Source organism: Fusarium fujikuroi, chromosome FFUJ_chr09 (genome assembly GCF_900079805.1).
Source record: "Fusarium fujikuroi IMI 58289 draft genome, chromosome FFUJ_chr09".
Lineage (NCBI taxonomy): Eukaryota > Fungi > Ascomycota > Sordariomycetes > Hypocreales > Nectriaceae > Fusarium > Fusarium fujikuroi.
In genome coordinates this window covers 1,586,992-1,608,209 of record NC_036630.1, presented here as the reverse complement: position 1 = coordinate 1,608,209, position 21,218 = coordinate 1,586,992, and the positions used below count along the sequence as shown (strand labels likewise).

General features: G+C 49.2%; 7 protein-coding genes; 4 read left to right on the top strand and 3 right to left on the bottom strand.

Annotated features, from left to right (window-relative positions):
• Nucleotides 1–1,115: 1,115 nt before the first annotated feature.
• Nucleotides 1,116–3,602, top strand: FFUJ_09671 (related to transcription factor; the record flags this gene model as incomplete). XM_023568400.1 has 3 exons in its annotated part: nucleotides 1,116–1,196; nucleotides 1,254–2,934; nucleotides 2,986–3,602. 3 exons carry the CDS (start codon nucleotides 1,116–1,118, stop codon nucleotides 3,600–3,602), a joined length of 2,379 nt encoding a protein of 792 aa, XP_023435604.1.
• Nucleotides 3,603–4,205: 603 nt separating this feature from the next.
• On the bottom strand, nucleotides 4,206–6,300 carry FFUJ_09672 (related to vacuolar segregation protein PEP7; the record flags this gene model as incomplete). XM_023568399.1 has 2 exons in its annotated part: nucleotides 4,206–5,969; nucleotides 6,025–6,300. 2 exons carry the CDS (start codon nucleotides 6,298–6,300, stop codon nucleotides 4,206–4,208), a joined length of 2,040 nt encoding a protein of 679 aa, XP_023435603.1.
• A 521-nt stretch (nucleotides 6,301–6,821) lies between these two features.
• Nucleotides 6,822–7,897, top strand: FFUJ_09673 (related to siroheme synthase; the record flags this gene model as incomplete). XM_023568398.1 has 3 exons in its annotated part: nucleotides 6,822–7,052; nucleotides 7,168–7,582; nucleotides 7,713–7,897. 3 exons carry the CDS (start codon nucleotides 6,822–6,824, stop codon nucleotides 7,895–7,897), a joined length of 831 nt encoding a protein of 276 aa, XP_023435602.1.
• Nucleotides 7,898–8,398: 501 nt separating this feature from the next.
• FFUJ_09674 (related to members of the aldo/keto reductase family) lies at nucleotides 8,399–9,559 on the bottom strand (the record flags this gene model as incomplete). XM_023568397.1 has 4 exons in its annotated part: nucleotides 8,399–8,478; nucleotides 8,532–8,937; nucleotides 8,994–9,179; nucleotides 9,233–9,559. The coding sequence occupies 4 exons, from the start codon at nucleotides 9,557–9,559 to the stop codon at nucleotides 8,399–8,401; spliced, it is 999 nt and encodes a 332-aa protein (XP_023435601.1).
• Nucleotides 9,560–10,988: 1,429 nt separating this feature from the next.
• FFUJ_09675 (uncharacterized protein) lies at nucleotides 10,989–14,584 on the bottom strand (the record flags this gene model as incomplete). XM_023568395.1 has 2 exons in its annotated part: nucleotides 10,989–13,282; nucleotides 13,417–14,584. 2 exons carry the CDS (start codon nucleotides 14,582–14,584, stop codon nucleotides 10,989–10,991), a joined length of 3,462 nt encoding a protein of 1,153 aa, XP_023435600.1.
• Nucleotides 14,585–15,955: 1,371 nt separating this feature from the next.
• FFUJ_09676 (uncharacterized protein) lies at nucleotides 15,956–17,185 on the top strand (the record flags this gene model as incomplete). The annotated part of the gene is made up of 1 exon (XM_023568394.1): nucleotides 15,956–17,185. The coding sequence occupies one exon, from the start codon at nucleotides 15,956–15,958 to the stop codon at nucleotides 17,183–17,185; it is 1,230 nt and encodes a 409-aa protein (XP_023435599.1).
• Nucleotides 17,186–19,234: 2,049 nt separating this feature from the next.
• On the top strand, nucleotides 19,235–20,331 carry FFUJ_09677 (uncharacterized protein; the record flags this gene model as incomplete). XM_023568393.1 has 3 exons in its annotated part: nucleotides 19,235–19,247; nucleotides 19,321–19,941; nucleotides 20,030–20,331. The coding sequence occupies 3 exons, from the start codon at nucleotides 19,235–19,237 to the stop codon at nucleotides 20,329–20,331; spliced, it is 936 nt and encodes a 311-aa protein (XP_023436225.1).
• Nucleotides 20,332–21,218: the final 887 nt, after the last annotated feature.

The window sequence follows — 21,218 nt, the reverse complement described above, 5'->3', positions numbered from 1 at the left end:
AGCTTCTTGCACTTGCACAACTCTTCAGCAGCCAATGGCCTGATCGCGAACAACAAAGGCATGGTCGCTGCAACAGGCCAAGTTACAATGCTAGTGGGCCTCAAGGTGAGTACATTGGCCTTCGCGAGGCTTGGCTCGTGCGTTCACGGCCTTTACGCGCTATACGCGCGAGACACGTCAAAGGGCGCGATCGAGCACGAAACGGACACGTCTCGATTAATTGAACGCATCTTTTTTTTACTCTTCCCGTTCACGCTCATCAGCCGAGGGATCGGGAACTTGCTGCAAGTGAGCACAACCTAACAAGTCACTTTGACGTGCATAAGCTTAGTACGGTTGACGATGGTACATCAATTAATTGCCTCCACCGATGCCAATTTATCCCTCTTTATCAGGTGCAGAAGTAACCTGCATTAGCATCTTCTGGGCAACATTCCTCTGCAAACACACCTGTAATCTTCATCACTTCTCTGCTTTCATCCTCACCTCGCCCTCTTACACGACGGGAGCTTAATTGAAAGCAGCTATAGTGAAGGTCCTTCACCGGGCCAACTGAGCTACAGGCGGCTCATTACGCAGAACCCGCTAAAGCATTGGTTGTCAGCGCACTCCCCGCTCGTCTCTGGGGCATCTTCCAGGTACCTGAGACCCTGGACCGGTTCACCTGCAACTCACTTCCAATCACTTGCACAACTCCGCCCTGGCCCGCCCACTGCACTATCTCGAGCTACTCATTTCGTCTCAACTCCATCTTCATTCTGCAACCACCCAATTTTTTGGGCGCACAAAACGACTGAAACTCCGACAACGAAGCGCATGAGCGAGCCCGGATAACTGCCTTTAGCCTCTTACGGCAGATTCAAAACACTGTATCCTATCATACTCGCCGGCCACATCGACCTCTTGTTTCAAACTTTGCGCGTTTCCCTGCTGGTTGTACATACCCTTTCGACTTGTTCTTGTGGTACTGGTTGGCGCTGTGATGCTATTACGCTCTTCATCAATCAACCTCGAAAAGTCCTGTTCGCCGAGAAAGTGATAATATCACGCTGCGAGCTCCCACCCTATAATACGAGATGCCGTCGGCATCGCAATCATCTCAACAATCATTCAGCATGAGCCAACAATCGCAATCGGGTATGGGTAACTCTTTCAGAGGTTACAATGGTGACTCTGAAGGTGCTACCATCTACTCGGTATGCAACGCCCAAAAACAACATTACTCTCCCTCTGCTAACAATCGTCTGATATAGGCATCGTATTCTGGCGTAGATGTATACGAGATGGAGGTCAACAATGTCGCCGTGATGCGCCGTCGCAACGACTCATGGCTCAATGCGACCCAGATCCTGAAAGTTGCCGGAGTAGATAAGGGGAAGCGCACCAAGATTCTCGAGAAAGAAATCCAGACGGGCGAGCACGAAAAAGTTCAAGGCGGTTATGGAAAATATCAAGGTACTTGGATAAAATTCGATCGAGGTGTCCAAGTTTGCCGTCAATACGGCGTTGAGGAGCTTTTGCGACCACTCCTGACCTACGACATGGGTCAAGATGGAGGTGTTGCTGGTCGAGGCGATTTTAATACACCAACAAAGGAACAAGCCATGGCCGCACAGAGGAAACGGTTGTATAATCAAAGTACGGATGGAAGACCTAATGGTCTAAGTGGGACATTCTTTAAGAACATCTCGACCACTGCCTCACATGCCGTCGCCGCCATCAGCAAAGCTCGCTTCGATTCACCAGGCCCTCGAGGCCGCAATGGCCCTTCGAGAGCACCCTCCTTTAGCCGCCAAGCATCCATGCAGAACGGAGATGATTTCCCCAGCAACTCTCAACAGAGCTTTGCCTCAGATTATGGACAACAAGTTGATTCGGCATACTCTACGCAACAGATTAACAACTCAGTTCAGATGAACGAGACAGAACCTCCCCGAAAACGCCAACGAGTGACCATGACACCAGGCGATAGCTTTGGCGGATATGGGCAAAATATGGACATGTATGCAGCGGCCTTCCCTGGATCACCAACGGAGCCAAACGAGTCATTTATCTACACCCAAAATACTATGCAGGATGGCTCGCCAGTGGACGAGGGTAGTGGACCCCTGGCGCCTCTCCCTTACGAGATGTCCCCCGAGGTCGAGATGAAGCGAAACATGCTGATGAGCTTGTTTCTGGAAGCTCCTGGCACCGATCCCACGAAGCATGATATGCTTCGAAGTTACACCCCAAAGGAATTGGATATGCCCATCGACTTGCAGAGCCATACTGCTCTCCACTGGGCTGCAACACTCGCCCGCATGCCTCTGCTCCGTGCTCTCATCGCTGCTGGGGCTTCCCCGTCCCGCGTAAATGCTTCCGGCGAAACAGCCCTGATGAGGGCATGTTTAGTCACAAATTCTCAGGATCATAATTCGTTTCCTGACCTCCTAGAGGTTTTAGGCAGCACCATAGAGGCTCGGGACCACAAGGGACGGACAGTGCTTCATCACATTGCGGTAACAAGCGCTGTGAAGGGGCGCAACGCTGCAAGCCGATATTACCTCGAAAGCCTTCTGGAGTGGGTTGTAAGGCAAGGTAGCGCACCTAACAGCCAGGCTACCAACGGGAATGGGCCCAGCGCCTCACAGTCGGCCAACCCAAAAATGGGAATCGCTCGCTTCATGAGTGAGATAGTCAACGCTCAAGATAGTGTTGGCGACACAGCCCTGAACATTGCATCTCGAATCGGAAACCGTAGTATTATTTCACAACTGTTAGAGGTCGGCGCAGATCCGAATATCGCTAACCGTGTTGGTTTACGTCCGCTTGACTTTGGCATTGGCAGTGAAAATGTTGAGGACAAGACGAATGGCGAAGTCAATGTGGATAAGAATGGTGCGACAGGGACAAATCAACGCAGTCGTGAGAGCAGCGACGAGATAGTAGCCTGTAAGTTGATCACACCTCGAGAATCCATCGGTTCATTGCTAATTAGAACAGCCATCTCTCACCTATTATCAGAAACAGGCTCAGCTTTCCAAACCGAGATGAAGGCCAAACAGGCTTCTCTCGACACCCTTCATACCACTCTCCGCACTACGTCAACACAACTTGGCGAAGCCCGACGGACTTTCGAACACCTTAGCGCGACACTCAAGAAGCAACAATTAGCTAGGCAAAAGGTCGCCAATCTGTCACACGCACGTGAGGACGAGCAAGTCCGTCTCATGCAAGAACAATCCAGAGCATCACAGCCTAACCCCTCGTCTTCATGGGAAACAGAGCTGTCTGCCATGCTCGAAGCCGCTGATGATACCTCGGGAGGTGGTTTTGGCGGTGAGGGCCTCCTGCCTTCAGCAGCTGTTCTACGTGCCCGTATTCGTGCCGTCGAGGGACGCCGTGATATGACTCGAAAGATGGTCGCCGCTCTAAAAGGACGGAGTCGCGATGTCGAAGTCAAGTACCGTCGTGTAGTGGCGTTGTGTACGGGAGTCCAAGAAGACGAAGTTGACGCTGTTATTGACGGTCTACTCAAAGCTGTGGAAAGCGAACACGAGGAGCTCGAAATTAACCGTGTGAGGCGCTTCCTCGGCGGCGTCGAAGGTGTTGTGCACTGATGCTAAGCTCTCGAATTCCTTGACTGCACAGCACACACCGGTTTGTGCTTATTGCAGACTGTAACGACTACAATTTCTGTACGATTCTGTGTTTATTTGTACACGGTGCTTTTGATACCCGCCGAGCCCGAAAAGCACCCCTGCTCGTGGTGGACTAGAGCAATGGGCGTTTTCTTACATTTGGCCATGGGGTGCATACCTTTCTGTTTATAGTTACACTACTGTTTCAAGCTTTTTGTTGCATTTTCGTTTTGTCTACGAGAACCGGAGATTGGACGACTACTATTACCTTTATTTCTGGACTAGAAGGAGTGAGCATAAAAGAGGAAAGAGGAGAAGTTGGATAGATAGCGCCCTTGACGAGTAATGGTGTATAATATATGACATGAAGAACAGCCATTGACTGGGTGCTTTCACTTCGATGAGTATAAGCTATGTGAAAAGAGACAGGTGCAGACTTTACGTCTCAGTAGAACTCCCGTGTCGCCCAATTCCAAACTCCAAACGCCATGCAATGCCATGTGATATATACAACCAAGCAGATGAATTCTCCAGTTCAGCTCCAATACCCAAGGCGATCTTGCCGATAATCCGATGGCATGTTCATGCAACGCCATTACGGTATACCCCTTCCCATCTCTCCTCAACACCACCAACTTTGTTCCTCAGGATCTTGATCTCAGCATCAAGCTCGTCCACGTTTCTTGACAAAGCGCTGACTTCCTCAAACCGTCTTGAGCCCTGGGCGGTCTTGACCATGGCTTCAACCATGAAACGCTGCTCTTCCAAGACAACGAGTCGCTCACGAAGCTCCTTTTCCTCCGCCTCGAGCTGACTCACAACTGTACTTCCTTCACTAGGTGCTTGCGACGACGTCTCGTCAGCTAGCTCTGAGTGCCGTAAACTCGATCCTGAGTGGTGATGTGAAGCAAGAAGTCGTGATGTAGAAACTGCCGTAGAAGACGATGCAGATGAGCGTGAGCGAAGCAGCTGAGGGAGGCTCTTTAGAGGAAGCATGTTTGTGTGGAGAAAACCACTAGCGTATGTATATATCGCTATTTGAAGACGTCGTTGTGTCGGGCTCTCGGTTGGGAGATCACGTAGGCGCTTCGCAGCAATGCCATATTTTCCAAAGCTATCAACCAAACGCTTGCGAATCTTGGCCGCTTCCTGAATCTGTGCATGTGTAGGGGGTGGCTTGTTAAGATCAATTTCTCCGCTCTCCTTTTTCTCCGGTTGTAGATTCAGTAAGGCTCGATGAAAAGATGGTAGAAGTTGCTGGATTCCACGCTCAAACTGCCTCAACGTTTCGTATGCTCGTTGATCCACTGGTTTGTGCTGTAACGAAGCTGCAAAGTCCCGAGCGGAGAAGATTGTGTGCTTGCAATCACGACACATCCGAATGTCTATCCCAACTTGCCCGTCGCCAGTTACTGACAGGGGCTTTTCAGTCCCCGAAGGCGCTTTTGTCGCTCCATTAGTTTCGTTTGACACATTAAGGCCAACTTCAGAAGAACATCCTGTTTGCGGATCGCCGCATACAACACGACCACATATACGGCAATGGTGCCTCCTAAACGTCCAAGAGCCAAATTCTTGCTGGCAAAAAGGGCATTTCGAGACAGTAGCATCTTCTTCCCAAGTAACAACGGACTGCTCAATGAGCTTCCGAGGGTTCTTTTGTCCTGCTAATGATGTAACTGGGCCTAGTAAGGAGCCATTGGATTGTGGAAGTTTTTCGGGAGGGTTCGCTAGTAGTTTTGTGAGTTTTGTTAATCGTTTTTCGAGTCGTGAGATTTCTAGATTCTGTCGCTCGACCTTTTTCCTTCTTATTTCCACGAATGCGTTGGTGTGGTCCGTCAAAACACCTTGGTGATCGTTATATCCATCTCTTGATTTAAAGCATGTCTCGCAAACTCGCGCCCAGTAGCCTCGAACCGGTTCGTGCTTTGCGCTTCGACTCAATTTCATTTGGTACATGGTATGTTCCTCGCAGAATAATCGTCCACAATGTCGGCAGTTTATGCTTCCATTTAAAGGTCCCAGACTTCTTCCGCACGCCGGATCTGTACAAAGATCGTAGCTTGTAGACCGTTGCCAATGATGCCGTGTAATAAGTTCGTCGGGGTCAACCGGGCCTTCAAGAGGGTTCTTCCCAGCAGCACTAGATGGTGCGGCAACAGGGAGTGATTCGTTTGATTCGAAGACATCGAGACCGCGTAGTTTTTGGTTAATGAGTGAGAGAGGCTGAAATCGTTTGGCTTTGAGAACCTGCTTGTCAAACCACGTCTTGACCTCATCCTGCTCCTCCTCTGGTAATTCTTGGTGGTTGTCGTCGATATGGCGATTGAGTTGAAGAAGAGTCATCTATGGGCACAGTATTTAGTTAAAAACATTCAACATAGATACCGTCATGACTTACCATCTCTTCGTTGCATATTGGGCAGACAAGTGCGCCATCAACAGGGCCTTTCCCTTGAGCACCAACGCTGATGCTATTTCCAATGTCCTGGCCCGGAATATCTGGTGAGATACCGCTAACAGGAGGGGATATCGACGATGAAGCTATCGAGATGCTGCTTTCGGACGCTGCCAATGGACTTGCTACTCGGGGCGCATTCGTAATCGGAGGTGTCGGGGGAGCAAGGCCCCTGCCGCTGCCTAGGACACGGCCGCCGCCCAATTTGCGGCCCGACATGATGAAGAATCTTCGAAATGAGAAACCAAATCCAAGAAGAGAAAGAGTGCGACCGTAGCTGGTCGGGCTCTATCTCGAGCTGCGCCGCGGGGGATGTTGGAAGTAAGATGATGGATTGAGGGGATACAGGATAGCCTGGCAAGCTGCTCCCAGTGGCTTGGTGCTCATGCCAGATAAAGAGGTACCTTGGACTCGGAGCTCCAAAGGCGGTGAACCAAGTACACATATAGCATGTGTTATTCCATGCCAAATGAAGTTAGCTCTCATTCGCTTGCTCCCGTTCCCCGTCCGATAGGGGCAATAAAACTTGGGATCTTTATCTTGAGCGACAAAAAGATCGAAGGAAGTGTGGTGCAGTCCGTGCCGAGTTATAGACCAGTTATTTTTGATCCCCTAGCTTGGGTTCTGAAGTTTTCTTGCCGCCATGGGCCGCCGTGTCTTATCATAACCCCTGCAGCTTCGATAAGAATCAACCTCTGTCACCTTTACTTACCGTCCCTGACTTTAGTTGACGGGGAAAAATGACCCCCATTCAGAAGCCAGTATCAGCCCAGCCGGCGCTGGCATCTCCGGCATCTCCTCCCGCCTCTTCTACTCCCTCCTCCGAATCTTCTTCTGCTTCTGCTTCTGCTTCCCCCTCTTCTGCTCCAGTCGCAATGGCAAAGACTTATCCTCCTGTACAGCCTGGAGGCAGTTTGATCTTAGCCTGGCAAATCAAGCACAAGAAGGTGCTTGTTGTCGGCGGTGGTGAGGTACGTCTGAATCATCATCACATGCGCCGAGCCTCGGACTTTGATGTTTGAAGCGCCCATCAACCACAAACAACCGTGTAATCAATGATTCATCTTACCTGACAATTCTCCTTAGGTCGCTGCAGGTAGAATCTTAAATTGCCTCAACGCCGATGCTAACGTCACTGTCGTGTGCCCCAAGTCCGGCCTCAATGATGAAGTCGCCTACCGAGTCAGCGAAGGCCAAGTCGCTCACGTCGACCGAGTATTCGAGCCCGAAGATTTAGACGGAGCCAGCATGGTTCTGGTCGCTATCGACGACCCGGCCGCCTCGACCGTCATTTGGAAGCTTTGCAAGGAGCGAAGGATTCCCGCCAACATCGCCGACGTACCACCCGAATGCGATTTCTATTTCGGCAGTATCCATCGCGATGGTCCCCTCCAGATTATGGTCAGCACCAACGGCAAAGGACCCAGGTTGGCGGCGGCCATTCGGCAGTTCATCGCCAAGCAACTACCCAAGAATGCTGGTAATGCCATCGAGACTATCGGTGAACTACGACTCAGATTAAGAAAAATGGCCCCCAAGCCTGAGGACGGACCCAAACGAATGCTTTGGTCAGTTTCATGAGGCCCTTCACGTAGACTATACTGACAATCCCGATAATAGGATGTCCAAAGTTAGCGATACCTACAAGTGGGACGAGATGTGCGGCCTCACAGACGAAGATATGGACAATCTCCTTCTGTTTTATCCTGCCAACAAAGTCCCTGCCATGGACGTTCTGCTAGCCCTCCGAGGAGGCACCGACGTCAAGAAACTCGACGTCTTTGACGGCTCATTCGGCTTCAGTGTCGGCGCCTAGATACCGGCAATACATACAGCAGACAATATCTACTAAACGATGGCGCAAGACACGGAGAACACTACGATGTATACAATTTACTTGGGACAAGGTGCATATATGGTTTGGAATATTTTGGCTACGTATTGGAGATGGAGAAGACGCTATCACAGCATTATTTGGTATGAAAATGGCGATTTCAGAACAGTTCACCGATTGCGGTATTATTTGTTGGGGACATACTATTCATTCTAGATTGTTGTATTTACAAACCCTTTGAATTGCTCAGACACGTGGATGGTCGATCCCGAGACATATCGGCAGTTGATGCCAAAACAAAACGAAACGCGATGATTCGCTCGGCAGTTGTCAGGGTGTAAGCACTGTATTATATGATGGAGAGATGATATGATGATCATTAATTTTTGTATTTCTTCTCTACGGTCAAGATTTCATCCGCTCAACCTTTCAACTGATAAATTCTATGTCGTCATGCATCATAACTTGGTATCATGAAAGCCTCTACAGCTTAAGAACCACCTTGTGGGTAGCGGTCTTCTCCTTCTCGTCACCGAATACATCAATGTCCCAATCAGGAGAGTCTGGAAAATGTTAATCGAAATTCAGGTATTTGGGATTATGGATCGAGACTTACAGGTCTTGGGGATGTTGAAACGCTGGGGCTTATCGCCGAACTTCTCAAGCTCCTTGATAGCCTCATCGTCAAGCTCCACCTCCTCGAAGTTGCTGCGAATACGAGCGGGAGTAACGGATTTGGGGATGACGATGTGGTTGTCGAGGGTGGACCAGGCGAGGATAACCTGGGCGGGTGTGACCTCCTTGCCCTTGGACTTGCTGAGGCGCTCAGCGATAGCCTTGACCTCGGGGGTGTTGATGAGAAGAGGCTCGCCCCATGAGTTGTTGCCGAAGGCAGAGTAGGCGGTCAGGTAGATACCCTTCTCCTTCAGGTACTTGACAAGCTCGGGCTGGGGAAGACGAGGGTGGCGCTCGACTTGGTTGATGGCGGGGGTGACACCAGTGTCTTTGATGATGGTCTCAAGCTAGTGGGGGTCAGTTGTTTGTCCATGGGTTGGGGCGAGGCATAGCGGAAACTTACCATCTCAATGGAGAAGTTGGAGACACCAATTGAGCGGACCTTCTCCTTGGGCAGCTTGGTAACGGCTTCCCAAGTCTGGGACAGGGTGACGCCCTGGTCAAGCTCCGTCTTGTTCTTATCATCGGCCTTTAGGGGGAAGAGTTCGGGGCCGTTCTTGAAGGCAACGGGCCAGTGAATCAGCCAGAGCTGTTGGAGTGGTTAGCTGTGCGCGGAAACGAGTAAATGAAGCCTGGACTCACATCAAGGTAGTCAAGACCGAGCTCCTCGAGGGAGTCATCGAGAGCACCGGCAACCTCCTCAGGGCGGTGCTTGTTGTTCCAGAGCTTGCCGGTGATGAAGATGTCCTCACGCTTGAGGCCGGGGACATCATTGAGAGCCTTCTTGATGCCCTCGCCGACCTCACGCTGGTTCTGGTAGATCTTGGCAAGATCGAGGTGGCGGTAGCCAGCCTTGAGGGCCTCGTAGACACCGTTGCCGACCTCACCTGGGGCAGCCTGCCAGGTGCCGTAGCCGATCTGGGGCATCTTGTGGCCCGAGTTGAGGGTGACAGTTCGACCGAAAGACATGGTTGCGGTTGTTTGTTTGGGTGAGAGTGTTATGTGAGAGGATTGTGTCAGTGGGAGAATGGGAAGAGAGAAATGAGGGAAAGGTGAACGTGGGAGAGGAGAGGTGGAGGGGTTTATAACATGAATTGCGTAGCTGCAACAACCGCCAGAAACGCAAGAGTAAGGCAGGTAATGTTAGTGAACGTGGACGCGGTATGACACCAGACGAGGACCCAGTACAGGACAGGACAGTACTTGCTATCGCCATAGATATCCACATTTACATCTTGATCGTTCTCCAATGCCATCGAGAACCCTGGTGGTGACGGCTCCCTCCCCCACCACACTCCTCACATCTTGGATAGCTGTAACAGGTATGACTTGTTGCACTAAAAGAGCACTCATGATGCCCGAATGGGCAGCTCCGAAGAGCTTTCACAGAGGCTGATTCGCTAGTCAAAGCATGGATCGAGAAGCTTCTACAGAAACACCAACCGCAAACTGCCGGGCCTGTCACCAAAGCAAACCAACCTAAGGAGAGACGCCGCGGGGCAATTTCCATTACTGCCCCACGTCAAAAGGCGTCATTGCCCCATTGAAGGGGCTAAAAGCCCGCATTTGTTAGCGCTAGGTGCTGTTGTTGCGATGTGGATTCACCTGAGAATGATATCAGCGACCTTTTTTTTTTCTTCGCCTTTTGCCTTTTGCAACTCGTGGCGTGCAAGCTTTCGGCCTAGTTACCCCGAGTCAGTGCTATATTGCTACTACCTACTAACAGACGATTCTCGTGTATCATTGGCCCGGCTGTACCTACCCAACTCCTGGGGCTTCAGGGGAGAATATGGAGAAGACGTGCTTAGTGTAATCTAATGCTAACGTTAGTTGGTATTTTATGGTGAAGACCCCATGTCAAAGTTGTCATGAGGGGTAGCAACCATGTTGGAAAACTGAGAGACCATGATGAAAGGAGAGAATCTTGTATGTATTCATGCTGGATGCCCTTCATAGGTTGATAAGTGTTTGAAACCAGTGAATTCCCATTAGTCCATGTCAGATAATCGAGGGGATCTTCTGGCTCACAAATTATCAAGATATGATATAATCATGATAAAAGGCTGGGGGCCCTATTGAGCACTTCGTGGATCTTTGAGGGACGACTCATGATGGGTCTCCCCTCAGTGTAAACAATCCAAGTTCTAAGCCAGAAAGAATTCTTAGCCATTATAAGTACCTACTGATTGCACTGCACACCTGTTGTTGGCAACTAGACGTATCTTGTGCACTTGTTTGAGAACAACATGAACTCGTGGTTGTGATTTCGATTATATTTTGCGACTGAGAACGAAACACAACAACAGGTAAACAAAAATAAGTTAATAAAGAGATACACGGACAAAAAGAAAAACAGGTGGGTAGCTTTCTAACAGCTTCTTGGAACCCAAAATCCTAACTATGTCTCCTTGTCCCCCTTCTTCTGTATACACCACTGCTTTACAAGGCTCCAAGTAATTCCAGCATCCTCCAAACATAAGCTCCAATTTTTCATTGTTTCCTGTATCAAGTCCGAGCCTCTTGTCGCGTTTTTGTCAGGGTTGAAGTTGAAATTCTTCAACCGACACGATTCTGGCCATACACAATCCTCAGTCCAAATGAACTTACGGTGCCGACCCTTGCCAAATTCCAGACGAAACCCGAGCTCGCCGCGAAATGTACTATCAACATCGTTCAAACTCCCCGCTGGGAGTTCTTCTGTAACCCTTTTGCCCTGAGCGTTGGTGTATATTATCTTCCGCAACGTGAGTGATTTCAATGTCTCCCATGCATGCTTGTTGATTTCCCTCTTGGGCAGTCCGTCTGGTGCCAGCTTAGGATCCAGAACAGGTTCTGTACGGTGTGCCGGCTTTGGGGGTGGAGGCCTGTATGTGCTCGGAGGACGCACACGGGGCGGCCGAGCATTGAATATATCCTGTGGTGCATTCGAGGGCTGAGTTTGATCATTCATGGGTGAAACACCAAAGCCCACGTCCCCCATTTCTACATCTTCACCCGCCTTCATCTCTTCTCGCAATTGATTCCCCGTCGTTCGTAAAGGCGCCATTCCCTTATTGTCCTTGCTGACCCTGTATGGTTCATACGACTTCAGCGGCCGTACCTTATCTTTATTGCGCTTCTTCTGATATCCCAGCTTCTTCTTCTGCTCTTGCCGATGTTTCGTCATCACTTCCCTGAAGGCTAGCCATATTTCCGTTCTGATCTTTCTATCCTCCTCAGAGGTCTTCTGTATGCGGTTGGATCCTTGGGCATCAAGATCGAGAGGATGCTCAGTTTCGGCAAAGGTGAATTGCTCCCTGGTGATTCCCATGCATTTCGTCAGACGCTCCAGTGCCCGTCCATTTGCTGGGAATACCTTCCCTCTATCATAAAGTGGTTTGATACTCGTGCCCCAGGTTTTGTGCCGATATATAAGCTCATTGTCTTTTTCATTCAATGGATATATGAGCCCCCGGAGAAGAGATGCACCAAAGCGCTTGATGTCGCCCTTCGCCTTGCCATAGCTCATCTCCTGTTCTTTGACATCGAACCCTTGCAATTCGTCGAGAAAGCGGAAAATTCGATGCGTCCGTTTAGCAGGGACGTGTTTGTCTCGGAAATCACAGTTGTCGAGGGCAAAGAGGTCATAAGATGAAAACTCCTGGAGCATCCTAGAAACCATCTCGCGAAAGTCTTTCTCGGACTCCTTCGTCCATTCGTTAGATTTGCGGAACATACCAGGTATAAGCTCCAGATGCTCTGCAACATCGGCGAGTAGATCCAAACCGTCGATTGTTTGGCTGATCAGATTTGAGAACTTGTCTTCTGGCCCAGCGTCACGGTTGTGGGCTTCAATATGCCTCTTTACTTTATCCGTAGTCTTCCGGATGCCGACATACATGGAGGAATGCTTGTTCGAAATGAAGTTCTCAATAAGCTCAGCCACGATGCGATGTTTTCCCCCTCGGTCACTGTGCAAAGCCTTTTCTTGGAAGTCAAGCATAGTGTCTTCGCTGTCATAGTATTCTCTGATCAACCAATCCTGCCTGTACTCTGGCCTTTTAGTGGTAAGGTAGGTGTTGCGCATGGGCTCAGAAGCGGCATGGATTGCTTCTTTACGGAATGCGAAGATGAAGAAAGCCGCGGCGTGCCGGATCAACTCCTGAATTTGAAGGTATTTTGCTGTATACGTACCAAATTCTTCAGAAACATGAGGTCTAGGTGCAGCTGTCCTTTTGAAGTACCCGAATTCTTCCATTTTGGGTGGTTCTTTGAGTGTCTCTTGTTCGAAGGTTTCAAAATCTTCCAAGGCATTTGTAATGGCTTCCCATATGAAGAACTCAAAAAAAGCCCTTCTCAGTACACTCCTCATGCAACTTCGATATAGTACGTTACGCAAAGTTGGATCATGGTAGCTCTGAGAGTACTCGTTCGGCAGATACGTTGAGTCTTCGGCAATATTAGTCCAATGATGAACATTTTGTTCCGCGATGTATTTGGTCAGGTAGACAGGGTCGTCAAAAAGGTTCTTGATGTGTTCTTCAGCCGCCGCACTTTTGTCCTTGAGCTTAGTGCGATATCTTTGCGGGTTGAACCCAGTGCAATTTGGTTCATATTGTCGAATCGATGAGATGTCTTGCATTGTTTCGGCTCCCTTCTTTTCTTTGAGCATATTGATCTTTGTATTGCTGAAATCCCAATTTCCAGTATCTCCTTTTTGCTGAGTCGGTTAATGTGGCCTGTAATCAGCTCAGGCTTTGCCAGATCTAGCATCTGTCTGCAGAAAGTAGCCAAGAAGAGGTATGTAATAGCTTGGGACTGCAGTATAAGCCATGCTTCCATGCTACCGAACATGCGCCCGGCGGATTGCAAGTCCTCAAGCCTGTCTTCATTCATCTCGGGTGAGTGCTTGGAAAAAATCCGAGGTTCACACCAAGCTCTTCGGTATGGATTTTCGTGCTCATGGTCTTTTACTGGGACAAACATGACATGAAACGAAGGATCGCAAGCGCCTGACAAAATATGGGACTGCTTTCCTAGGTGCATACGATTGTTATCTTGGAAAGCAAAGTCAATTGGGTGAAGTCGAGCCCGATAGTGGATGAACATGAGCATATTGAGTGGGATAGAAAGATCTTCCTTGTTGATGTGCGAGACCAAGAAATGAGCTCTTTGCTTTCGCAGTGCATCTTCTACTTCCAATTTATACCCGGCTAGTTCAGAGGCGTCTGCTGCAGGTTCTGGACTCGGTTTCCTCAAATTTTGGAACTCGATATCGTCCATGATAGCGTCTTCCATAGCCTTCCTGTCGTCGCGATAGTTGGCCGTACTGCGATAGAGTGGGTACTGTCTCTTTTCCTCGAGTATCTTCGGTTCACCGTTGTTCATCCAGTGGAAGTTGACTCTGATGTTGCGGAGATATTCATGGGCAAAGTCGTCGAGATCACTTGAATGGTTGGGGTTGATATAGCCTTCAGGATCCAGGCTGAAATCACTCTCCATGTGAACGGGTCTTGACTTTGAACGGCTTTGGGTATATTCGGCATTGAACACATTTCTGGTCTCTTCCCAGCTTTTCTCCAGGCAGTCTTGAATGCATAGATTCTTCCCATTCCGGTCTCTGACTTTTCCATCAGTGAGGTTTATGATGATCTCCTGGATCTCTCGCTCTTTGCCGACTACGATTTCATTCAATCTTGACCATTCCGATTGAACAAACTGGTTGACATGCCTCAATTCTTCCAAAAGCTCTCCGGTGGGCCTTCCAGGGTCAACTGGTGGCCACACAGAGTTTCTTCCATAACCATGAAATGCACAGAGGGCCCGGGCACTTCTCATAGATTGGCCGTGTATCGTTTCCTTCGCACGAAGATGCTCCTCCCTAGCAAGGTCTTCGAGATCCGCATCCAGGACCGTTCCATGCGTTGGATCGCCTAGCTTGTAGTTTTTCCCGAGCCACTTGACATGGTAGTTCGAGTATTCGTATTCAGTGGGTTCCTGGCACTCGTCGGTCATTATGATATGCAAGCTCCCTTGTTGAGAGCTGTTTCATGGTTCAAATGCTATCTCAGGAAGGGGATTGACTCGTTTGTAAAGATAATGGGTAGAGAAAGGTTTTCCGATATTAACTTCAGACCTTTCGCAGATGAAAACGCTTAGGAAGAGTTCCCAAAGAACAATGTCGATAGTCTCGAGCAGTCGCAGTATCTCTCCTGAAGACCTTTGTCAGACTTATAGGCTGCCTTGTTGATATGAACATCTGAAGAGTGTGATCGGAAGCTTAAGCCCACAATAGATCTTGAGGAACAAAGAAAAAACAACCACCTGGTCACTCTTTGGGCAGCTCACGATCATTCAGTACTGTGTGTTAGTGTCCATTCTACTCACTGATTTAAGGCCATAGTTATGTCCAGATACATCTGCCAGACCCTCACAATGGCACTCCCAAGTTTCTTGAGGGCACTCCTTTGTCTTCTCAATCCTCTCCATAGGCCACATTAGATGCACGGGCAATTGGAGTTTCGAAACTCAGATACCATGAGGATCACTGACATCTGTCATCTCCTTTGTTTAGAGTCCGAGTGGCTGGTCCAGTGTTGGTCGATCGAACAAACTTATTGAACTATCAAGGGACGAGAGCACAAGTCGAGGCACCTCAATGACCCAAAGTTGGTATTAGAGGCGCTTATTGACGACATGTTGTCTTTGTTTAGCATCCATGGCTACTGAACAATGCGGCCACTATTCGGGACGGCCGTCCACGTTGAAGTGGGAGAGACCTTGTTCTGAAGCAGGTAGAGTCGGTGCACACTCAGCGCCATGTCTCAGTGAGGCGTAACCCCCAGGACCGCACCTTAAGGGTGAGAAATGATGAATATCTCATCTATAAGGGCGATCAGAAAGCATTCATGGAAAGTCGAGTCTGCCTCCGTTAATAGGTAGCTAATTTACTCTCCAATAATGGCGGGAGATGAAAGGGAAACGGTGAGTTGAGTTGCAAGGAAAGAAGATGTGATCATTCCTCTTCAAGCTTAGTCATCATATTTACGCGATGGTTCTTTCGATCCAGCCTGGTGCGCACCAACTTTCATCTCGAGGTGCCTCCCGATCTTAGAAAGATTTCTCTGCCATGAGGTAAATGTTGTGATATTGTGGGGTTATGGCTTGAAGAACTACCTCAGGTGCGTAAGGAATCTCATGGTTCGATTCTCCTCATTCTTTGTCAATTTCTTTCAACAAAAGCGCTCCCAAAGACGCGTCTGACACACTTTCAAGACCCCACATTCAAGATTCAAACCAGAACAATATCAGCAAGCCAACAATCAGTTCAGACACTAGAATCACAAAGGCATCAAGCACTGAGAAAATACTGCCCTGGTTGCAAAGATGGCGCGCCTGAGTGCTCAAGGCGTTGCGTCTGCAGAGGTTCAGCAATCCCCAGCGCAGTCGCTCAATACCACCTCTGAAACCACCAACGATGAAGCGGTTCCGCCCTTCTTCAACACGACTTTCTCAACTCATCGTGTTTCCCCCATGCACATTGGGAAATCGCGTCTCACAGGCCAACGGCTCCAGGTCATCGCCAGTCGCCTTCGTGATACCCTTGTCGGCGATGTAGTTCGTGGCATTCAACTCAGTTTGGAGGCAGCAGATACATCTTTTGGTCAAGTTGGTACTCTCAAGGGTGTCCGAATCGAATGGTTTCGTGCCAGTACCTTTTTGGGTGAAGACGCGCCTGATTTCGACCTCGAAGCTCCACGCGGCGACCAGAGCGACCTTCCAGACGACCAGAAACAAGGGCTCTGGATAAGCATAGAGCATGAGAATGCTGCTTATGCTGCGATTCTTCTACCTGGGCTATCAGATTCCTCACAGTCGCGGCAAATTGATGATCAAAGCAGGTTTCTACATCTGCCATTATTGTTAATGCGCATGCCCCAGCAACTCAAGACCGTCGTGGCAAATTGGCTTGCTGCTTCTTTCGACTGTCGCGTCAGTCGGATAACAATGGGGACTAAGACTATTCTCGGAGTATGGGAAAGCTGGGTCGTAAACGAAGGTCTCAACGACCGAGGTATTGACTTCACCATAACACTTGCATTCAACGTCTCGCTTCAGATCAGCGAGGACCCAACGGCTATCGACAAACCCCAAACTCAAGAAGAAACCAAGCCTAACCCAGGGCTTCGATCTGTTGATATCACCATATCTGCACAAGACCTTCGCCGCTTTGTGCGTGCTGGTGAGAAGAGCCATATCCCAGTTGATGCTTCTTGGCAAGGAGACGCCCGTGAACGACGCAGGCTTGCTGGAGGTAACACAGACGACGGCTGGGCTTGGCGTACAAAGGGTCCTTCCGAAGCATCCCCCTTTACGGAAGCCTTGGGGCTCTATCTACATCACCATCTTGCGCTGGATCTTTTCCATCCCGGCGTACATGTTACTCAGATCTCCTGCGCTGGGTTCGTGCTGGGTCAGAGTCGCTTAAAGATCATAATGCCAGGTGATATCAGCCAGAGCATCTCCCGCGCTGCGTGGTCCTTTGTGGCGCAACTTGGACAAAGGGTTCAGGGTGAGCAGCTGCCGCAGGTATTTGCCAATCAACCCGGAGTTTGAGCCAACGCATGAGCTCAGTTCACAGACATTCACTGTCACCCCCCGGCTCCTAAATGCTGAAGGGCCTGGAAAAAAGGGTCTTGTGCTGGGCCGTTCGGTGCATTCCTTTGTTCAGAATGGTTCTTGGCGCAGTGTTTTTCAGTCCATCATGACCAGACTGATGGGCAATTCGAAGAGTTCAACAGTCATGAAGCAAATGATGCGAATGGCGATGAAAGGGTGGTTGGTCCAATGCTTTGCTTGCACACGCCAACTTTCGTTGCACGAAGTAACATCTGACGAAATACCATCGGCCCTTTTGACAGTAACGAAGATACAATTCCTGTCCAAGAGCGGAGAAATCAACTTTGATCACCCGACACTAGCATCTAGCGTTCCTTTTGGGAACACCTTTCTCAAGCATCCTTGACGGGTGGTAGCTTCACTGGCTGCCGCCGCGATAAACATTGCTTCTGGGATGCTGAGATTGCCTGCGGACACCCATTCTCGTCTGCATCATTGTCCAGTAAAAAGGCAATGGAACTGAATCAAGCATAATCAAAGCCTGCCGGTTTTTCTAATCAATAAGTCTGTGTCCTTTCGTCTTGCGGCATGTAATTCGAGGTGTCATATTCTGGCAGCCTCGGGCGTCGCATATGCAGGGAAAACTCTGTTGTTGGTTTGCGGTTTAATTTCGCAAAAGCGCCTCTTGAATGTGGTGCAAATTGTGATCTGTGCTGTCTATTTGGACACCAGTACCTTGGCATCATTTAACCAAGTCATTAAGTTAGACAAACAAGGCTGTGACGTGAAATGCAGTGGAGGTGACAACAAAGAGGGGTCTATTTTTGGTGATCACCTTGCACACTATGGAACTCGTGCATTTGAAGCTGGAGATACGACAAACACGAAGGATATTGCTTCAATGTCCTTGTTTGGTCTTGGAGATGGAATGTTCCCGATCATCTTCATTGCGACTAGGAGGAGCAATGCACGGCTGATGGTGTATCACGGATGGGAGCTATGGAATTACTGCTTCAATGGCCAAGGGCTATAGCAGCAAGCAAAGCTGGAACCACGCTTTCATAAAAGGCTCGGGATAAATGTCAACAAAACCAATGCCAAAAAGCCACACGCAAGTGCCATGCTCATTGACAACAGAAGAGATGAAAGTGTTAGCCGTCGCCAAGCATCGTTGAGCCTCCATATCTAAGCTTATGGTGGTATCATAGGATGCTATTCATAGTTTTACTAAGACCATAGCGCAGTTATTTACGTCTTAGCCCTGATACAATGGATCCAGTATCCTGGCTAAGTCTTTCCCATTCTTTTCAGGAGCCAAATTAAGCAAAGGAATACGCTTCACCGTGCTTTTTCTCATCGCCTACAATGTTCGGCGTGTGTGTGATGACCTAGTGACACAAGTTGCGCAAGGGTTGGTGACTGAGCTGAACATCCTTGTCTCCAAATGCGGCACCGACGGCTCAAGAAGGTCCTATATTTGGCACTGGAAGTGAATATCACATATAGTTAACTTAAGCCAGCATTGCCTCTGGTAATAACTGCAATGAATTCTCATCACAGCCTAGTACTGTTGCACAGCATCAAGCCCTTGGTCAGACAAGCTCTAGAGCTTGCCGCTGTCAAAGTCACCACAAGTCTTGACAGCTTGCTTTGAGGCACGAATGTGGTCTGATACTTGGGGTTCGCAGCGGTATGCTGAGCTGGCCTGTCCCAGCTGGAGGGATAGGCATAGATGTCGTCCGGACTTCCTCCAATTATACCCATGCTGCCCACAATCTCTCGGGTGCATTCCCGTGCGGGCTGTGCGTTGAAAGTAGAAAGAGGCTACTTACGTGAGCTGATGCTGTCACTCGACGGCAACAAACGAGAGTCCAATGTTAGCTGAAAGTCGGGCGCTTTACTGATCCCTTACTCTTACCTTTGCCCTCAGTCATCCTGCTTCACCTTCTTCAGAGGCTTCCAGAACTCGTCTTGAGACGCTACCATAACAAACGTTGCACTTCATCAGCATCCTTTTCGAGGTTGAATACTCTATTTCAAAACTCCATGTCTGAGGCTCGTACGCATTGGGGTCTCTCGTGCCCTTACGGAGGCAGTTTCTACATCTGAAGATGACGATACGCAGTTTATAGGTTGTTGTGTCAATGATCCATGTGGCAGGAATAACGGAACCTGTCCTGGTGGTGATTTACGTGCAACATCCTTCGCCTCTGATAAATACTCTCAGCTTCCCCAGCAAGAATGTGACAACTCTCAAGGTGCCGACAACTGGCACTCGTGTGCCCATACCGAACCGCCATTCCTGGGATGCTGCAGCCAGAACGCTTGTAGCTCAGAGTGTCCAAGGGCAAAGCTTGTGCCAGCTAAGCTATCTGAAATTGAGAATAACAGACTCAACTTTCTTCACCCTAGCCAAAGTCAAAGCTCTGCTACCTCGAGTGTGTCCGAGACAGCCTCTACCACAGCCTCGAGCACCTCTGTAGTTGATGTAAATGAGGGGGATGGCTTGGGAGCTGGAGCTACTGCCGGCATCGCTGTGGGTGCGTTAGTCGGAGGTCTGATTGTCCTCGTTCTCGTGGCCTGGCTTTTCTGGTGGAAGCCCCGACAGAAGAACAAGCATCAACGAGAACACGACCCAGGTTACAGTGTGCCTCCAGCTGCACCGACACTTTCAGCGAATCCGTTTCCGCCTCCAAGTGGCCCTATCCATCCGAGCACATTCGTCGCCCAATCTCCCATGAGTGGCTATCAGCGTAAGTAGACTCGTCCAGAAGGAGATTAACACTAACAAAACGCAGAGTCATTCACTTCATCTCCCACGGTTATGAATCCACACAATAGCGGTATATCCTCTATTGAACAGTTCCAAAAGTATTTTCCGAATATTTCTCATTCTGAACGACCGCAATCCTCCACATACTTTCCGGAGCACTGTTCCCAACACGCACACAGTCCCAAATTTCTTCCTCCGTACCAGCAACAGTACAATCACAGTCACAACCAACCAACAACAGATGGGTGTCGCTTCAGAAATGGTTGGCAGTACGACACTCCCGCAGGAAATGAGCACAGGTGCAGAACATCGCATCAATCGTCACTCGAGCATTGTTCCAGAGACAGAGTTGAGCCTCGCCAGACCGTAAATGAGTTGAACCGAGAATTGGGCATAAAATATATTTTCAGGGCTTCAACATATAGCGTTGGTTTAAAGTCAGCTCCTCCGTAGGATCATTCTATCAGCTACAAGAACTGCGGGCTCCTAACTAATAGTGCCATACATTCCCTTAGGCGATTACTCAGAGCAAGCTCTTCATATATATTGGTATTCGCAGCTGGAGGGAGACGGGGCAGGGTATAATTTGTGTTTGTATCTAGAACAAGTGGATAAGGCATATCAGCTTAATACTAGCCTGTTCTAATCCAATTATTCAATCACCGAATATACTGTATCTTCAATATGCCAAGCAGAACCTGGGGTTTGCAAACGGCAATGGCTCTGCAACCTGTCACAGGAAACCAAACCCGTTTGTTTGCGTGTGACAAAACTGCATGTCACAAGCTGGAAGATTACGACATTCTTTGTCTCCGGAATTTGTGCAACGACTGCCAGTGTAATAGTCGAAAGTGGCGTCCTGAACGTATTTCATGGCTTCAAAAAGTGCATAACCAACCCGTTGCTTTTTGTATCTGTATTACAGGATGGTCGTTGAAGTGATCGAGATGGCGGATCAGCCAGGGGTGCAGTCCAAAATAACGCGACCATCTTCAGCCAAGATCTTGGTGGTGATAGCTCCAATTAATTTCGAGCCTCACCCCGGTTTCATGGGCGGAACAAGCTATGTCATCCCGCCCCTCAAACTGGACAGATCCAGCCACACAGAATGCATCGCTCGCCACACCTGGAAGGTGAGCCAAGCATGTGGGACATGGAGATGTCCTTGATTCAGTCCAAGCATGACATAAGAGCCTTAACAATATTCATGCTGTAACGTCATGGCATGTCATGCCGAGAAACAAGTAGGTGTGTGGG